This window comes from Castor canadensis, chromosome 14, assembly GCF_047511655.1.
Source record: "Castor canadensis chromosome 14, mCasCan1.hap1v2, whole genome shotgun sequence".
In the NCBI taxonomy this organism is placed as follows: Eukaryota; Metazoa; Chordata; class Mammalia; order Rodentia; family Castoridae; genus Castor; species Castor canadensis.
In genome coordinates, this window is record NC_133399.1 from 39,009,688 (window position 1) to 39,029,864 (window position 20,177).

The 20,177-nt window shown below is 54.0% G+C and overlaps 1 protein-coding gene across 5 annotated transcripts in view; it reads right to left on the bottom strand.

Annotated features, from left to right (window-relative positions):
• The window catches only part of Nfic (nuclear factor I C), a 64,144-nt gene that overhangs the window by 15,399 nt on the left and 28,568 nt on the right, over positions 1 to 20,177 (bottom strand). For all 5 annotated transcript variants that reach the window (XM_074054301.1, XM_074054298.1, XM_074054297.1 and 2 more), the window contains exons 3-7: positions 14,403 to 14,474; positions 11,089 to 11,163; positions 9,820 to 9,943; positions 9,087 to 9,211; positions 2,965 to 3,090 (exon numbers count right to left, since the gene is read on the bottom strand). In XM_074054301.1, coding sequence (XP_073910402.1) covers positions 2,965 to 3,090; positions 9,087 to 9,211; positions 9,820 to 9,943; positions 11,089 to 11,163; positions 14,403 to 14,474 — 522 coding nt within the window. The remainder of the gene's footprint in view (positions 1 to 2,964; positions 3,091 to 9,086; positions 9,212 to 9,819; positions 9,944 to 11,088; positions 11,164 to 14,402; positions 14,475 to 20,177) is intronic.

Here is a 20,177-nt window from a genome sequence, read left to right on the forward strand (position 1 = left end):
ATCACTGTGCTGTTTAGACTTGCACCTGCCTCCTTGTGTTTGTATCTTCGAGTGGAAATAATAATCTGTCACCCTCAAACCTACAGCCAGCATTATACTTAACGGAGAAAAACTGAAACCATTCCCTCTAAAATCAGGAAGGAGACAAGGATGCCCACTATCTCCACTCCTATTCAACATAGTACTGGAATTCCTAGCCAGAGCAATTAGGCAAGAAGAAGGAATAAAAGGAATACAAATAGGTAAAGAAACTGTCAAAATATCCCTATTTGCAGACGACATGATCCTATACCTTAAAGACCCAAAAAACTCTACTCAAAAGCTTCTAGACACCATCAACAGCTATAGCAAGGTAGCAGGATATAAAATCACATAGAAAAAAAATTAATTAGCATTTCTATACACTAATAATGAACAAACTGAGAAAGAATATATGAAAACAATTCCATTTACAATAGCCTCAAAAAAAACCCCCAAATACCTAGGTGTAAACCTAACAAAGGATATGAATGACCTCTACAAGGAGAATTACAAACCACTGAAGAAAGAGATTGAGGAAGACTATAGAAAGTGGAGAGATCTCCCATGCTCATGGATTGGTAGAATCAACATAGTAAAAATGTCTATACTCCCAAAAGCAATCTACATGTTTAGTGTAATTCCCATCAAAATCCCAATGATATTCATCACAGAGATTGAAAAATCTATCCTAAAGTTCATTTGGAAACATGAAAGACCACGAATAGCCAAGGCAATACTCAGCAAAAAGAACAATGCTGGAGGTATCACAATACCTGACTTCAAACTATATTACAAAGCAATAACAATAAAAACAGCATGGTACTGGCACAAAAACAGACATGAAGACCAGTGGAACAGAACAGAGGACCCAGATATGAAGCCACACAACTATAACCAACTTGTCTTTGACAAAGGAGCTAAAAATATACGATGGAGAAAAAGCAGTCTCTTCAACAAAAACTGCTGGCAAAACTGGTTAGCAGTCTGCAAAAAACTGAAACTAGATCCATGTATATCACCCTATACCAGTATTAACTCAAAATGGATCAAGGATCTTAATATAAGACCACAAACTCTCAAGTTGGAAAGAGTAGGAAATACTTTGCAACTAACAGGTATAGGCAAGGAGTTTCTCAATGGAACCCCAGTAGCTCAGCAACTAAGAGATAGCATAGATAAATGGGACCTCATAAAACTAAAAAGCTTCTGCTCAACAAAAGAAATGGTCTCTAAACTGAAGAGAGCACCCACAGAGTGAGAGAAAATATTTGCCAGGTACACATCAGACAAAGGACTGATAACCAGAATATATAGGGAACTCAAAAAACTAAATTCTCCCAAAAATTAATGAACCAATAAAGAAATGGGCAAATGAACTAAACAGAACTTTCTCACAAGAAGAAATTCAAATGGCCAAAAAACACATGAAAAAATGCTCACCATCTCTAGCAATAAAGGAAATGCAAGTTAAAACCACACTAAGATTCCACCTCACCCTGTTAGAATAGCCATCATCAGCAACACCACCAACACCAGGAGTTGGCGAGGATGCGGGGAAAAAGGAACCCTCTTACACTGTTGGTGGGAATGTAGACTAGTACAACCACTCTGGAAAAAAATTTGGAGGCTACTTAAAAAGCTAGACATTGATCTACCATTTGATCCAGCAATACCACTCTTGGGGATATATCCAAAAGACTGTGACACAGATTACTCCAGAGGCACCTGCACACCCATGTTTATTGCGGCACTATTCACAATAGCCAAGTTATGGAAACAGCCAAGATGCCCCACTACTGACGAGTGGATTAAGAAAATGTGGTGTCTCTACACAATGGAATACTACTCAGCCTTGAAGAAGAACGAAATCTTATCATTTGCAGGTAAATGGATGGAACTGGAGAACATCATTCTGAACGAGGTTAGCCAGGCCCAGAAGATCAAAAACCATATGTTCTCCCTCATATGTGGACATTAGATCAAGGGCAAACACAACAAGGGGATTGGACTTTGAGCACATGATAAAAGCAAGAGCACACAAGGGAGGGGTGAGGATAGGTAAGACACTCAAAAAAAACAAGATAGCACTTGATGTCCTTAATGCAAAGAATCTAACGCAGAAACTTTAAAGCTACAGAGGCCAATAAGAAAAGGGGACCAGGAACTAGAGAAAAGGATAGTTCAAGAAGAATTAACTAGAAGGTAACACCCACACACAGGAAATTAATGAGTCAACTTCCTGTATAGCTATCCTTATCTCAACTAGCAGAAACCCTTGTTCCTTCCTGTTATTGCTTATACTCTCTCTACAACAAAATTAGAGATGAGGGCAAAATAGTTTCTGCCTGGTAGCGAGGGGGTGGGGGGGAGAGGGAGGGGACAGGGGAAAGGGAGGAGAAATGACTCAAACATTGTATGCACATATGCATAAAAGGAAAAAAAAAATCTGTCACCCTAATGCAGATTACAAACCCTACTCGGGGCTTTCCTCGATTCGCCTCATGTGGTTTATAATTCTCCTTGTAGAGGTCATTCATATCCTTTGTTAAGTTTACACCTAGGTATTTGGGCGTAAGGAAACCCTAGGAGGTGGGAAATTTTACCTCCCCACTGACGGATGAGGAAATGCAGGTGAGGTGCACAGGGACTGGCTCCCAACCATGGTGGCTGGAGTGTTGAAGCCTCGTGTTACATCTGTGTGACCCCCCTCACCTTTGGGGACATGTGAGGCCTGGGCAGGCCCTGTCCCTAATCTGAGCCTTGGCCCATCTTCTGTGCAATGGGCCTGACCTCTTGGAATACAGAGAGGCCACACGCAGTGTGCTGTTATACAGACAGGGAAACTGAGGCCAGACAGACTGTCACACCTCTTGGCACAGCTAGGAGCAGGCCTCAGGCACCTGTTTTTTTCTGGTGATACGACAACCCACCCCAGACACTCACCACTGTGCACGGCGATGACAGGCCGGTGGTGCTGGGTGAAGCTGGAGAGCCGGGGTGAGTCCTGGGGGGATGGGCTGTTGAATGGTGACTTGTCCATTTCTGTCTTCTTCACTGGGGACGAGATGCCTGTGAGGAAAGAGGAGCACAGAGTCACGGGTGCTTGTAGTGCAGTGTCTGCATACCTCCCTTACAGCCACCACCTGCAGGATTAGTGACGGCCGTGGCTCTCTTCTCCCAGAAACCAGTGGGCCAGGGACCAGGAGCCCATTCTACAGAGGGGCAAACCGAGGAACCTGGGGTCTGCCCAGGGTGGCCTAGCCCAAGGGACGAGGAGCCAGATCTCCACTGGGCCCCTGGGCAAGGCAGTGGAGTGAGCAGAAAGGGCCAGTCCAGAGCCCAGAAAGGCTCCTACAAGCCCAGGGCCCGTGCCATGCCCCAAGGGCTCCAAGCATGTGCCTCTCCTGCAGGCCAGGACTGGGAGAAGCACCAGTGAGCCCAGGGCCTAAGAGAGATGCGGCTGTCCTGTGTAATGCCCGGCTAGCTCTGCTGATGGGGCCTCACTGTGTCCCCAGGCTGCAGGGACAGCCCTGGTCGTGGGAAGTCCCCACAGCTGAGCTCCCCCAATGAATGACTGAGTGAAGAAATGGACGATGCACTTGGCACTCATGCCCTTGGCCTTGAAAATTAACCCAGCACACAGCCAAGGGCATCACCGCCACCAGGAGGGCTACTTCAGAGACTTCCCAGGAACTGGCGTGGGTGTGGAGGGACACGCCCGGGCCCTGCAGTGCAAGAACCTCTCACCCCGTGCCCAAATAGGCACATTTGGACCCACAGAGACCCTGGTCAGCTGGGCACGGGCTTATTCAGGAGGAACCTGGGCTGTTAAGACCTGGGCCTGTCGCGTCCTCTCCTCCTTGTGACCCCAACCCAGCCTCCTCCAGGGAAGGTCCCAAGCCACAAAGGACTGCCCCTGCCTCCCACAGGCAGGGCCTCAGGCCCGTCCCCTGCCTGAAACTGGCATGTCAGGTACGCACAGCTGGGAGGGTCACAATTTTAGGAATGAGTTTTAAGCCATTTCAGGGTAAAGCACATCTAGACATGCTGTTTACACAGGGAGCCGGTTTAGCTTCCCCTTTACCCGGCCCAAGGTTTCCTACTGTAGGGTCCCTATGGGGCTGTGGACAATGGGAGGGTCCTTCTCCGTGGGTGTCCTGGGCTCTGCAGGGTGCTGAACAGGTCCTGGCCTCCACCCACTCCATGCCAGGAACTCCCCAGTTGTGACAGCCACTTGTCCCCAGACATGGCCCAGAACCCTGTAGTCCTCAGAGACCATGACTGTCCCTTGGGTGTCCTGCTGGATGTCCATCTGTCCTCATCCCTCCTGCCTGTTGTATATACTTAGGGAGTTTCTGACCTCTGCAAGGGCCACAGTCCAGAGTGACCGAACACCTAGGGCCCTCACACATGCAGCCCCTGCTTGTCTTATTTTTCTGTGTTGTTCTTGAGATGGTCTCTCTATGTAGCCCAGGATGGCCTCAGACTGTGATCCTCCTGCCTCTACCTCCCCAATGCTAGGTTGACAGGCATGCCACTATGCTTGGCTGTTAGAGCCCAGCTGTCCTCATGCCCTGCACACGCCACCTGTCTGACAGCAAATGCGTCACCGGGACAAGTCCCAGCAGCAGGAAAGCAGGGCCCAGGGACCCCTGGACACCTGTCCCCCATGAGGATGGGCACCTAGACATGCAACATGGGGGAGGAAGGGTGAGGCGTTTGCTGTGCTGGCTCTGCCTGGGAAGGGTAATGCTCCCAAGGCTGGAGGCCAAGCTGTGCTAAGCGGCCCACTGCCAACCTGGCACCAGTCGAGCTTGGCCCGTGAGCCGGGGCCTGAACTGTCCCTGGGACAGGGTGGCCTGGAGCAGAGGGGTGGCTGGCCCTGCAGGCTGCATGTGCACATGGCTGTGTGTGCAAGGGTGGCTTCCTGCTGGCGGGCATGGGCTGCTGGGAATGAGGTTAGGCTGTCAGTCTCTCTCTCTTTCAGGATGACTTCCTAGAACAGCTTGTGCTGGATGGAAATAGCCTGGCAGGGACTCACCACAGCTGCCCAGCCACCCCTGTGCCTTGGCACACTCATCCTGCATAGCTTCCTGACGGACCGTGGGAGCCAGCGTGGTGCATGAGGGAGGGGAGCCCGGCTGAGTCTGCTGTGGAGCAGAGAGACAACAGCCCTTTGGGCTCCCAGGCAGGCTCTGTGGGGACTCCCACACATAAGTGTCCCTGAGAGCCCCGCAAACATGCCCCAAGTTCCCCAGGGACTGTTTCAGATGGGCACAGTAGGTCCCTGTGTGTCTGTACACTCAGCACACAGGTCTGCAATGCCCTCCCTCCGCTCTCCGGGGCCTGAGCAGCTGTTGTCACACTTGACAAACATCTGTGCCCCTGTGTGCCCGTGTGATCCTGTGTGCCCCTCTAATAAGCAGGCCTGCCCACGGTCTCGCTTCTGCTCTCTGTTTTAACACCAGGCTGTGTGTCCACCTGACCCCATTTGGTTGCCCAGCTCACTGACAGCCTTTGATCCAGAACACTGAACAGGTGACCAATGGGCACTGGGTTCTGCTGAGGACAGCCAGTGTCCACTCGGCACCAGCCGTGCACTGAGGGCCGCACTGCCCAGCACTGTACACAGTGGCCTGGGACTCGTTCTCTGTTCTAAGCAGCATCCCCAGCCTCCACCCACTCACTTCAGGCCAGGAGCTCCCTAGTCTGCCCCCAGACATGGCCCAGTGTCCCCTGGGGGCAGAGTCACCGGGTGGCCCTCCTGCTCCTCCATTCCAGCTTCCTGTCTAGACAGTTCCCAATTAGCTGCTCATTAAGGCTGCTAAACTGATCAGAGTGTGTCTCTCTCTCTCTTTCTCTCTCTCTCCCTCCCTCCCTCTGGCCCTCTTTCTCTCCTTCTCTCCCTCACTGTGCTCTGTTTCTCAGCACTCCAGCTGGGGGACCTCCAGGCCAGGTAGGGCACAGCAGCCTCCAGGGCTCCGCTTGTTCCTGCCTGGCCAACCTGGCCACCTCCTCCTTCATTACTCCTGTAGGCTCCTGCTGGACTCTGTCCTTGGCCACCCCCAGGGGACATAGCTCCCCCACATAGTTATTCTGAAGGAATAAACAGCTCTGCTCTCTTTGAACTTGGAGTGGGAAGGGCGGGGAGCTGGGAAAGTTACAGCTCTGCTACTTCTTGGCTCTGTACCCTTGGGTGAGTGGCTTCTCCTATCAGGCCTCAGTTTCCCATTCTGCAAAGTGGGGGGCAGCCCCTGTAACCTCACGGGACACTGGTAGGGACCACAGGAGAGCAGGCTCATGTTTATTGACCCTGGTCACCATTACTGGGAGAATCCCATCTCTGGGTCTCAGTTTCCCCAGCTGTCAACCAGGCAGCACTGACCTCACAAAATGCAGCTGGGAAGGGTAATTAATCCAGGTGAAAGGCTCAGCCCATCACAGGTGCCCATGAAAGATCGTTACTGAGGTCACCTGGAAATAATTCTTAAAGGGAGGGCTGGAGGTGTGTTTCACGTGGAAGAGCACCTGCTTAGAAAGCTCAAGGTCCTGAGTTCAAACCCCACAACAGCCAAAAGAAAAAAATTCTTAAAAGGGGGAAGAGTGAGAGTATGCCACACTTGCTTCTGTTTTGCTGGCCGGCATATAAATGTGATGGCTGGAACACCAGCAGTCATCCTGGACTACAAGGTGGGAAGAAAAAAGCACACTCAGTGGAGCATGGGGCAGAAGGTGTTTTTCATACCGCACTTCCCCAGGGATACTATGGACAGATATTTACCTATGACAGAACTGCACCATCCTGCAGGTTTTCTGTATTTTACAAGCAAACTTAAGCTCACTGAACACAGGACCTTTACAGAAACAAAGCAGTCGGAGACAGGGAACCCAGGGAGGGCCACAGAGACCCTAGGATCCGTAAATCCCAACTTGGTAGAGAGACAAAGGGAAGCCCTGCTTCGACAGCTCACTTTTGGACACTTTTAGGACCTAAATTTCCAACCACATGCAACACGAACCGACTGGAGGAGGTGGGAATTTTATAAAGACATGAACAGAAATAACCCCCCCGGTTTCCTGGCATTTCCTTTGTGCCAGGTGGCTGCTTTATGCATATTCTGTTTTCATCACCTCCAGTTGGAAATACAGAAATGGAGGGTCACAGAAGTCAAGTCACCTGTCCAGAGTGACACAGCACACATGGCAAGTGAGTGGCAGAGCTGGGATTCAAACCCAGTGCCAAAGTGTGCCCTTTTCTTCTGTGGAAATAGAATTGAACCTGGCCCTTGGGCATGCTAAGCAAGCACTCTAGCATCCCAAGCTACTCCCCCTCTTTCCTGCTTTTTTCGGGGGAGTCAGTACTTGGGTGTGAACTCAAGGCCTTGCACTTGCTACACAGGTGCTCTACCACCTGAACCCTCCTCCAGCACTTTTTGCTTTAGTTATTTTTCTAATAGGGCCTTGCGTTTATGCCTGGGCTGGACTTGACTGTGACCCTTCTGTTTAAGCTTCCTTTGTAGCTGGGATGACATGCCACCATATCCAACTTTCATTGGTTGAGAGGGGTCTCATTAAGTTATTTCTGGATTAGCCTTGACCCTCAATCTTCCCGTCTCTTCCTCAGGAGCAGCTGGGTGCCACCATGCCTAGTTTAAACCTGCTCCTTTTTCTTTTTCTTTTTTTCTTTTTTTTTTTTTCTGTGGGACTAAGGTTTGAACTCAGGGCTTTCCACTTGCAAAGCAGGAGCTCAACTGCTTGAGCCACTCCTCCAGTCCATTTTACTCTGGTTATTTTGGAGATGGGGGGGGGGGTGTCTCATGAACTATTTGCCTGGACTGGCTTTGAACCTCGATCCTCCCAATTTCAGCCTCCTGAGCAGCTAGGATTACAGGCATGAGCCACCAGCGCCTGGCTGCTCTTTTAATCCTCGTGTTACAGCACTCTTCAAAAACCTTACAGGCATGGCACTCTCTAGACACGTTTCTAAGAAAGCAGACCTGCGGGCATGGGGAGGAAGGAGAGAGGAGAATAAAGAAAATATTGGTGTTTGTGTGTGGGACCTGCATCGCGACCACAAGCTGTTAATTCCCTGAATTATCTGCGACAACTTTACAAGAGGGGTACTGCAGATATGAACACCCACTTTTTAGAGAAGAGGAAACTGAGGCAAAGGGGCTGGCCTATGTCTCCAGGAGGATGGACTGAGAGCTCAAGCTGGAACCACCTGGGGTGAGCCCTTTAGAATACTGGGGTGCATACAGCAATGTTTCTGGAATATGGGGCACAGACCCCAGTGACCTCTCCGGCACACTACAGGGATTGCACACCAATTCCTCAGAGTCGCAGGCGCCCGCAGGTCACACAGACGAACTGGAAAAAGAAACTTCAGACGAGATCCGTGGCGGGGGCCGGGACCCCAAAGGCAAATCGTGGGACACAGCCGTGGGGGAGGTAAGTAAACAGAGGCGGAGGAACTGGAACTCCACAGAACAGAGACCCTAAGGAGCTGCGACCCCACAGGAGTCCCCGAAAATCCACCCTGCGGAGCACCCCGCGAGGGCAGAACAGCAACAGAGCAAAAGCCCCTGGGAAAGGACTCACGCCATGCGAATGGAAGCCCTACAGAAGAGAGGACCCCAAAGAGAAGGGATCCTATGTCCTAGGACCCTCCAGTGGGGCAGAGGACAAGTAGGGTCCCCACAGACGAGGAATTCTATGGCAGACTCCAGGAAGAAACTCCCTGATGATCAGAATCTCTGAGTCAAGCTCAGGAACCCTACAAAACGTGGAGTTTTAACACGAGTCCTGCAAGGGACCGTCCGAGCCCTCCTAGCCTGAGAGGAACTAAATAGATGTGGAAACAGTAAGCCCGTACTCTACTTCCAGACGCACGCAGCCGATGCGACCACAGCTCCGAGGCGGTCATGCGGCTGCAGACTGGCTCTCGCTCCCGGCGTCTGCGCAGAGCCTGTCGGGATATGTAGTCCCGGCGCGCGTTCACACCCCCCCCGCCCCGCCCCCGACCGGAAGGCTGGCTAAGTCTCCACCTCCTCTACCAGTCCTACCTCCTTCCATGTCCTCCGTCCAGTTGCGGCTACTACTCGTGGGAGAGCTGGGCGAGGTGTAATAGTCGCCGCCAGGGCTCGTGTCCACGTCTTCCTCCATGGAGCCCGATTTGTGCCGCTTGCTCCTAAGGGGCGAGAGAAAGGAAGGCCGGTTACCATGGAGACGCAGGGGGCGGAGACTTTTGCTGATTTCCGGCACGTAGTGGGCGGGGCGAAGGTGTTATCGTGAGACATTGCGGTAGCGAGATGTTCCGCTTGCTGTCTTTAAGCACCTGTTCCAACCTGCCCATTATTTGGATGGGGCACCTGGAGTAGAGTCGGGGAGGGACTGCAGTCAGGTCCTACTGCGAGCTAGCGGGCTGGAGACTAAAATCATAATCCTGGGAGGATTATGATCCCATTTCCATTGTATAGACGGGGAACTGAGGCACGTAATGTGACCGACTCACTGTCGATGTGACTATCTCACTGTTGTGCAGCCTACCGTACCAAGAACCTCTGTTGCATTCTCAGGGGGCCCTAGTGCCTGAGCCAGTAGGACTTGAGGCTGGCCAAGGGAACTGTCAGGAAGAGGTACTAAGGGTTGGGTTTTGAAGGATGAGGAGGAGTTTCTTAGACCAGGTGGACTGTGAAAACAGGCATTCCAGGGAGAAGAATAAGCCAGCAGGGGCTGGAGGGGGATGGGTTGGTGGGTGGGTCATGAAATGCCTAAAGGATGAGGCCAAGCACATACCCGCTGGAGGAGGTGCTGGGTAGCGTTCTTCTCATGCCAGTGCTGGCTGGATTCAGGTCGTAGGCCAGGTGCCCCTGTAGCTCTCCCAGAGAGAAGTTGGGTCCTGTTCCGGTCACCACAGGCGCTGCACAGGGCAATGGAGAGGAGTGAGGGATGGGGTGGGGCCCAGGGGTGGGACAGCCTTCTAGGGCAGTCCAAAGTGGGGGAGAATCCTTTCCTAAATTGGCTTGGTTCTTCTTTTGGGGGGGAGGGGGCCGGGCGGTACTGGGATTTGAACTCAGGGCCTCATGCTTGTTAGGTAGGTGCTCTACCACTCAAGCTGCATCCTCAGACCCTTTTGCTTTAGTTATTTTTCACATAGGATCTCCCATTTATGCCCGACCCAGGATGGACTGCAGCCTTCCTATTTGGGCTTGGGCTGGCCTGCCCATGATCCTCCTATTTGTGCTTCACACATAGCTGCGATGACAGGCGTGCACCACCATTCACAGCCGTTGGTTAAAGTGGGGGGGATCTCACAAACTTTTTGCCTGGATTGGCCTCGAACTTCCATCCTCCCATTCTCTACCTCCCAAGTGTCTGGGATTACAGATGTGAGCTACCATGCCGAGCCTGCCTTGGTTCTTAATTTGGCTCAAACCTCCTTCTGTAAGTCAGAAGGTAAAGGTCGCACTGTGAGGCAGAGGCACAGCCAGAGCTGGAGGCCAGGTCTGTGAGTCTGGACAGTGTACAGAGCCCACTGGGGTGGGAGGAAGTGTGGTAGGGAAGGCTAGGGGACAGGAGGTGGGTCTCTGGGAAGGTGGAGGCCCCAAGAAGGATGGGTGCTGGAGTAGAAGGATTTTTGTTTTTCTCACTACTGGGGTTTGAACTCAGGGCCTACACCTTGAGCCACTCCACCAGCCCTTTTTTGAGAGGGGTTTTTCAAGAGAGGGTCTGAAGAATTATTTTCTGGGGCTGGTTTCAAACCATGACCCTCCTGATCTCTGCCTCCTGAGTAGCTGGGATTGTAGGCGTGAGCCAGGTGCTCAGCTGGGTGGAAGGTTCTTTAGCATTTTCTACCAAGTGGGTGCCTCCTGTTTCCTGGGGAGGTCACCCTAACCTTGGGCCCTAGGAGCAGCATGGTCATCTCCCTTCCTGGGAACTGTGAGTGATGGGGTGTCTGAAGAGGATGAGGGCGATTGGGGGGGCTCCTCCTGTTCTCTCAGTTCCATTAGAGGGGAGATGCCCTCTCCCCTCTAATCCCAGCCCAGAGCCAATGAGGACACTCACTCCGAGACACTTGGATGAGCTCGGTGACACTGAACACACCAGAGGTGACAAAGCTCTCCTGGAAGTCGGTGGTGTCTGGAACAGAGAGAGAGTAGGGGTGAGTGGGCACAGGCTGAGCCAGGCCAACTTTCCTCCTTGACATCCCACCTGGATTCCTGGGGCTGGCCCACACCTGTCAGTCACCATGTCCACCCCTGCATCCCTGAGGCAGGACAGTGGCCAGGGAAGCCCCTTCTAGTATGGTGGGGGCTGCTCCCATTTCTCCAGAGCAGCATCCTCGGAGAAACTGTGGCAGGCTGCACTCACCAGAGGAGGCCAGGCCCGGGTGCTAATCTCCCCTCGGGAGTGGGTGGCCTTGGGGAAGTCAACAGCCCTCGCTAGGCCTCCACAGTCCCCGATGTCAAAACTGAAGAACAGAAACCCAGGAGGGGCTTGCTGCTTCTTTCTCCATTTACCATCCACAGTGACACCTGACGTCCGTCCTACCCCCTCCATCATGCAGAGACATCTGACTACCTGGCTCTACAGTCCATGACCAGACCAGAGTTTGGTCCACAGCAAGGGCTCAGAACCACTTCTGCCCGACGTCAAAAGAAGGGGACCCTCTGCTGGGCTGTGGTGGTCTAAACCCATCTCACAGAGATGACCTAGTCAGGTGGAAATGGGCCTCTCACAGGAAGGACGCATTAACCAAGTGTGCGTGTCCTGAGCACCTGCGGGGTGTGAGTCTGCACTGGGTGGTGGCTCTGTGAGGACGGAGGCTGCACTGGACTCTTGGGACTCACTGTTCAGTGTGGGTGATGGACACTCAGGTCACTGAGCCAAAAAAAAAAAAAGTATCCACAGGGCACAATTCACAGCAGGTGCAGAGTTCATGGAAGGGCAAACAGACACACACAGCGTGGTCATCCACACGGTGAGGTCATCCACACTGGACTATTACTCAGCCATGAACAGGACGAGGCTCTGACCCATGCCACAGTGTGGAGGGAACTTGGGAACACGGTGCTCAGTGAGAGAAGGAGATACAAAAGATGCCAGTGTGTGACTCCATTGATAGGAAACGTCCAGAACAGGAGGATCCAGAGACAGGAGGTGGACTCATGGGTGCCAGGGGCTGGGGAGGGGACGGTGCCTGCTCCCGGGGATGGGGCTTCCTTTTGGGGTGATGGAATGTTCTGGAACTAGACAGAGGTGATGGCTGTGTGGCATCATGACTGTACTTAAGACTATTGACTTACACACTTAAAATGTTTAAAAGGATGTATTTTGTATTTTATGTATATTTTATGACAATATTTTAAAAATCACCCACAAAGTCCAAAGTGAGGTGTGTCACCAGGTGGTGAAGCAGGCATGGGGGAGCTGTGTCACACATGGAGATCAGAGCCAACCCCAATCGAGTGACGCTTTACAGTGACCTTAAGGGGGGACCAAGGCCAGGAAGAGATCTGTAGAGCTCTGCAGAGCCGAGGGTAGTGTCTGGCACCCCCCGTCCTGCGCTGAGCGACAGCTGCTGCAGCAGGAACAGCCTGTTCAAAGGCCCTGGGGTTGGACAACACCAGACAAGTTGGAAGTCTGGAGAGAACGATCAGGGCAGAAGTTGGATGTGTGCTGGTGGCAGTGTGAACAGTCCCTCTCCTGGCCCCCAGGGGGCAGCACTGGCCACCGGGAGCTGGCCACAGTGCCCGGGTCTCCTGCTGTCCAAACCCTGAGTCCTGGCCCTTCCAGGAACCCCACCTCACCCGTGACTGTCTTCACACATGCCAGTCACTGAGCAATTACTCTGCTCCCGGCCTGATGCTGGGAGGGACGCCACAGTCAGGGAGGACAGGGTGGTGGCCCCAGGGTGTCCAGGGGAAGTGGCCACAGCCGTTTCCTGCTGACCCAGCTGGCCAGCTGCTGTCAGTCTGTCCCCGCCACCCTCCCCCCGCCGGGGTTTCCTGTTTGTGCAGCGCCCGCCCAGCTCCATCTCCGGGGGACTCCCTGGCAGGCCGGGAAGACAAGACTCCCCCACCAGACGCCCAAGGTCCCCACGGGGCCAGGACACAGCCACTGCCCCACCTCCCTCCAACATCTGGCTTGCAGGGAGGCGCCTGGAAATCGCAGGATGCAGGGAGGTCACAGATGCAGGACGCAGGACCATAAGACACCAGGAGCCAAGGAGGAGTGGCCTGTGGCCCGTGGGCCTCTGGAAGCATCAGCCTTGCCACCCACGCCTGTGCTGGTCCCTCCCACGGGGACACCTCACCCACCCGCTTTTCCTTCCTTCCTTCTTTCTTTCTGCTCCTTCCTCTCCCTGTCTTGTTTCTCTTTTGCTCTCTGCTTGGTCTGAATCTCGTTTCCTTCTACAAGTACTTATTAACCACCTACTGTGTACCAGATTCTAGACACTAGGGGCACAACAGTGATCAAGACACACAAAACCTGAGTCCCTGAGATGACATAACTGCCCACGTCATCAAATCACTAAGCAAACACATATGCAATCACTAACTTCCTTGGAAGGAAATAAAACAGGGCTGCGGCCAAGAGTGGCTGAGAGTGCTGAGCTGAAGGGGTTCAGGAAAAAACTGCCTGACAAGGGACTTTTGAGCTAAGCTCTCAGGAAGCCTGGAGAGAGAGGGGGACAGGAGGAAAGAGAGAGAGAGCAGTTAGCTGTCCAGACAGAGGGCACAGCCTGTGCAAAGGCCCCGGGGCAGGACAGAGCCTGGTGTGTTGGAGGAACAGAGAGGAGGCCCGTGTGGCTGGAGCAGAGGGAATGAGGGGAACCCAGGGAGGTGGGAGCAATGCAGGGCTGTGGGCAGAGGAGGGAGGGACCTGACTCAGCGCTCATGGGCGCCCCCTGGTGGCTGCTGTAGGAGGACAGATGGGGATGAAGGGCTGGTGCTGGAGGGCTGAGCTGGTCTAGGTGGTCTAGGGGCGGGAGCTCATGGACCCCTGCAGCCTCCCTCATCTTCAGGACTCTAGTCTACTTCCTGCCTCAGGGAAACTTCCCCTTCCAGCCCCAGCCTGGCATTGATTTGTCTGTCCAATGTCCCCTGGGACTACAGGACCTTTCAGGGTGTCCCTGGGTGTAAGCATCTCTGAGCCCAGATGCTGAGGCTCACTGGGAGGCCCCTGGACAGGCCCCGGAAGGTCTTCTGCCTCAGTTTACCCATCAGTGAAATGGAACAGCAGCAGCCACCACCCCACAAGAACCCGTTTGTGACACACTCGTGCAGATGGCTCTCAGCAAAGGACTCCTAAATGAAAGCTGGGGTGGGCTGAGACCCCCCAATCCCTGGCTGCCCACACCCCCTGCCCGGACTTACCCAGCGTGATGGGCTTGCTGTCCTCCTGGTCTGAGCCCATCCCCGCCCGGGGACTGTTGCTCTGCTCAGCATCTGCAGGGAGAGGAGAGACTTATTGAGGCCGTGGGGACCTCCATGTGTGTACCTATGCGCAGGACCGTGGCCTCCCCCGTCTGTGGCTTATCGTGGGTAGGAGCGTGAATACCTGGTGCCTTGAAAAACCCAAGTTCAAACCCCACCTCTGCCCTTTTTATGCTGTGTAGCCCTGAGCGAGTCACTTGCCCTCTCTGAGCTTCATCTGTGAAATAAGTCTTTTAATCTGGGGAAACTGAGGGTAGAGAGGTGAGTCTTTGAGGCCTCTTGTCCCCTTGCCTCGGGCTCTGTGGTTGCCATGCCCCCACCCGCTCTCCTGGCTCAGGGGCTCCCTCTGCCCATGCTTCCCCCCAACCCCCATCCATCTTATCTAAAAATAATCGGACTCCTTTGGCAGACGGAGCAGGAGCCGCAGGCAGACGCTGAGGTCAGCATTATTGGCTCCGGCAACCAGGATGGAGGACGCATGCGTGCTGCTCCCACTGCAGAGCCAGGGGCTGGGGGTGGGGGCAGCACACGGCCAGGCCAGGCCAGGCCCACTCCCCTGGCCATGCTGGTTAGCTCCCAGGTCAAAGACAGAGGTGGCAGAATTTCTTTTTTCTTTTTTTTCTGGTATTGGGGTTTGAACTCAGGGTCTACACCTTGAGCCGCTCCACCAGCCCTTTTTTTGTGATGGGTTTTTTGAGATAGGGTCTCGTAAACTACTTGCCCAGGCTGGCTTCGAACTGTGATGCTCCTGATCTCTGCCTCCTGAGTAGCTGGGACTATAGGGTGAGCCACCAGCACCTGGCAGGAATCACTCTTTACTGCTCCAGAGAGCCTCAGCTGCCCGCCCCACACACAAAGCCGGCGTGCCACACAATGGCTGTGTGACCTCAGGCAGGAGGCTTAGCGCCTCCTCTTCCAAATGGGTGGGCGCCTGGCCCAGGCCTTGCTGGGTTACACGGAGGTTGCAAGGAGATAACACATGCAAAGGTCCTGGGGCACACTGAGGTCCCACTCATGGTAGTGTCAGGGACGTGATCTGTTTATTGTTACTTGTAAATCCTCAACAGAGCTGCAAATGTGATACTCCTATTGTCCCTGTTTCATTCTCATATTGATTGATGACTGACTGAGCCAGGGTCTCGCTATGTAGCCCACACTGGCATCGAACTTGCCATCCTCCTGCCGCAGCCTCCTAAGTGCTGGGATGACAGGTGTGGCTTCTGTCCACTGCATCTTGAGCATCTGTGTGACATCCACAGGCCCCGGGTCTAACTGTGCCTCAGTTTCCTAATCAGAGAACAGAGTGGGTGGCACAGCCTCTCCCTGGTGAGGCGTTGGCGGCTGGGCCGCGGCCGGTGGGAATGTGCCTGGCTCAGCCCTGCGCCCTGGGCGGCTCCCAGGCTGGGCAGCTACAGCCCCTCACGTCCAGCCAGCCCTTCTTGGATGGCTGCAGGCTGGGCACAGTGGCCTTAGTTGGGAAGGGCCCAGCCCGGGCAGTCAGCTGTCCAGGCTCCCAGCCTTGGGCACGGGACCACCTTCCTGACAGCGCCCACACACTGGGCAGGCACAGAGTCGGGCACTGGTTTGTTAACCACCTACTGTGTGCCTCACTCTCCCACCTCACTCTTTCCATCCCATCTGAGAAGCGGGCACATCCACAGCACGTCCCCCAGGGCACCATGGGTCCAGACCGTGTTATTTAACAAGGGGACACGTGGTGACAATGACCTGCCTGGAACAGTGGCTGCCACGCAACAGGCACCAAACAAGTGCTTCCCTCCTCCTGAGGCAGCCTATGACTGTTGCGACTTTGTAACCATCACTGTTGCCATTGTCCCCACACTGTTACTTTGTATCAATTCAGAACAATGAGTGAAGTGTGCTACTTCATGCCTGTAATCCCAGCCCTGGGGAAGCTGAGGCAGGAGGATCAAGAGTTCCAGGCCAGCCTGGGCCACAGTGAGACCCCGTTTCAAACAAACAAACACAAAAATCCCAAACAAAACAAAAAATAAGCAACAAGCACCCCCACACACACACACACACGAAAAAAACCCCCACAGTGGCCCTGGGCTAGGGCCAGTCCTGCCTCAGTTTCCCACCTGTAGAGTAGGGATAGTAACAAAGCGCACTGTCCAGGGTCTGCTAGGTGTCCAGGTGAGGGACCTAAGTGCACAGGGTCGCTGGCAGTTCACAGGCACAGTGCAGTAGGTTCTGGAAGCCACTGACAGTGACACTGTGCAGACGGGCGTGGCTCAAGCCACAGAGCACCTGCCCAGCCAGTGCGAGTCCGAGTTCAAATCCCAGTACTGGAAAAAATAAACAAAGCCAAAACACACCCCAGACGCTCTGTGCGCCCTGGGGGCACCCACTGACCCCACCTGCTCAGTTTGCAAGGTTGGTAAACTGAGGTCCAGCCCAGAAAGTACATTCGCCAAGGCTGGTGTCAAGGTCAAGGTCAAATAGTGACTGCCCCTGTGTCCCCCAGTGGAGCATGGGCCATGTCTGGGGACGCGTGTGGCAGTCACGACTAGGGAGCTCCTGGCACTCGGTGGGTGGAGGCCAGAAACACTGCTCAGCCCTTTAGGATCCAGGACACCCTACAGAAAAGGACCCGGCCGGGTGTCCCCAGTGCCCAAAGGGAGACCCTGATCTGGTTCTGAGGAAGGAAAAAAAACAAAAACAAACAAGCAGAAAAAACCCAGTTTTGGGGGATGAGGTGGCCAAATCTTTTGGTTGCTTTAATGAATTAATTAATTTGCTTTTTGAGACTCCATATAACCCAGGCCGGTCTCAAACTCCTCATTCTTGTGCCTCAGTCTCCCAAGGGCTGGGATAACAGGCGTGAGCCCACCATACCAGCTCCAGATGCTGTCTCGGTGGTAACAATTTGTAAGACCTGGGTTAAGTGAACATGGTCTCCCCTGCCCACAGCCCTCCATGGCTCCCACCTCCCTCAGGCTCAAAGCCCAAGTCCTCCCTGCAGCCCACAGGGCCCTGCACGAACTGCCTGTCCCCTTCCTGTCTCCTCATCCCTCTGTCCCCCTCGCTCCCTCTGCTCCAGCCACACGGCCTCCTTGCTGCTCCTCCATCACCCAGGCTCGTCCTGCCCCAGGGCCTTTGCACAGGCTGAGCCTCTGCCTGGAACTTTCTCCCCTCATTCCTCCAACTTCTCCTCTCCAAAGAGACACACATGAGAGCCTTTAAGCACAGATAACCACACACATGCTAATATAAGGGAGCCAGCCCCTGCTGCTCTGTAGCAGCTCCATTTCAGGTGACGTCCTCCACTGGCCAGGGACCCATCCTCCTGGCTTCCCAGGTCCAGGAAGTGTTCACATGGGTCCCTACAGCCTTGCTCAAACAAACACATGACCCAGTGCCACAACAGCAACGTAAGCCAGGTATGAACAAACCCTTCTTTCCTGTCCATGGCCCAGAGCCCAAATTTAGTCTGTCCCAGCTCAGGACAAAGGTGCCACCAGGGTGGCTGCTGGTCTGACCCTTCCGTTGCCTGGCGACTCCCTTCACATGGGAGGCCATGCTTGGGCTGCTCTTAGCTGCGTGAGGTCACGCATACGCAGGCATCCGCCTAACCCTGCCCGGTCAGGGAGATGGCGGAGAACTGAAGGCAGGGACGGAGCAAGGAAGGGAGGGGAAGGCTTGGGGGCGGCTGGGGGCGAGCCGTGGGAAGGTGTTTCAGGACACAGTGAAGCATGCGCAAAGGCCCTGGAATAAACGTGGGCTGCACGAGAACAAAGACCACACAGCAGGAGCATGGAGCACCAAGGGAGGGCTGGGACGGGGGCAGAGGCGCAAGACTTGAGTTTTATGCTGTAGCACACAGAGCGCGAGGTGACCAGATCTACCTTCTGTTTCTCAAAGTCTCTGGCTGCTGTCATGGAGAAAGCAGAAACTCCTTGAGCTGTTGGCAGGAGGTGAAATGGTAGCAGGAAGCACTCAGAAAGCTAAATGTAGAATGACTGTATGACCTACTGAGCCCACTCTCAAAAGATTTGGAACTAGGGACTCAGCACAGCATGGGTATGCTGTGCATACCCATGTACACAGCAGCATGATTCACAACAGTCAACAGATGGAAGGAGCCCAAGTCCACAGACAGACAGACCCACACAATGCAGTCCATCCACACACTGGAATATTACTCAGCCAGGAACAGGACAAGGCTCTGACACAGGCCACAACATGGAGGGACCCTGTGCTCAGTGAGAGGAGCAGACACACAAGCACCCAGCCTGTGACTCCACTGATAGGACACGTCCAGAACAGGAGGATCCAGGATCAGGAAGTGGACTTGTGGACCAGGGGCTGAGGAGGGGAGGAGACAGGACTTGGTGCTTAATGGGGACAGATGGAAAGTTCTGGAAACGGACAGACGGTGGGGACAGCAGTATGACACTATGGATGGGTTTAGTGATGCACTGAACACTAAAAAATGGCTAAAATGATCATTTTTATGTTGTGTATACTTTACAATTAAAACAAAATTTTTTCACTGGGTTTAGGACTCTCAGATGTCCAGAGGCCCAAGGGGAGATGCGGGTGCCTGTCCTGTGAGCGTCACCCTGGTCCAGTGCAGTGGCTGGGAGCAGACAGACAGACAGACAGTCGGTCATACTACTTCACATTTTGGATGTGGAGAGGAAAGACCTGCTAAAGCCTCCTTCCTAGAATTCCCGCTGGGCTTCGGGGCCCCAGTTTCCAGAAGTGGCCACCCACCCAGCGTGGCCCCATTATTTTCTGGCCTTCTCATGGCTCCCAAAATCTAGCTGGCTCTACCCCGCCACGTCCGCCTCCCACGCCAGCCAGGAAAAGGCAGAAGCAAAGCCAGGCCCTGGAATTCCCGACTGCCTGGTGTCACCAGCCAGTTTTAGACATTGGCTCCTGGGGTTCCACTTTGTCCTAGAAGGCGACCCCGGTCTGTCCTCCCCGAGGTCAAAGCCCAAGTCCTCCAGGCCCTTCCTCCCCCCTCCCTCTGCTCCATCCTGCCCCAGGGCCTTTGCACAGGCTGTGCCCTCTGCCTGGAGCGTCCTCTTTAATCACTGCTCTCTCACTTAACTCAAGTCTCCACTCAGACCTGGCTTATGTGTCCACAGCCGTGGGCCCAGGAAGTCCGGGATTTCCCCTCCTCCTGTCCCTCCTGAGTCTGGCGCCAACACAAACCTCCTTTGCATTCCCCAGGCTCCACCCTGCCTGTGAGCCCAGCATATGGGAACCTGAGGTTCTTTCTCCCCACACGTGTGTGAGGCAGCTACTGCATACAGGCTCTGTCTTAGTGCCGGTGAACAAAGCAGACATACGGGCCGAACCCATGATGCTTCTGGGCATCCACCCAGCCATACTGAGGAGGAGCAAGGGGGGAGTACAAGGTGAAAGCCAGGTGCAGCAGCTCCTATCTATAATCTCAGCTACTCAGGAGGCACAGACGGAGAGGATCATGGTTTGAGGCAAAAAGTTAGCAAGACGCCCATCATCCCAAACACCTGGACAGGTGTGGTGGGGCGCGCCTGCGATCACAGCTATGTGGGAGACGTAGCTGGCGGCGGGGGGGGGGGGGAGTCACAGTCTAAGGCTAGCCTATGCAAAAACGTGAGTCCCTACCTGAAAAATGACTAAAGTAAAAACAGCTAGTGGAGCAGCTCAAGTGGTAGAGCGCCTGCCTGGCAAGCCCGAGGTCCTGAGTTCAAACCCCAG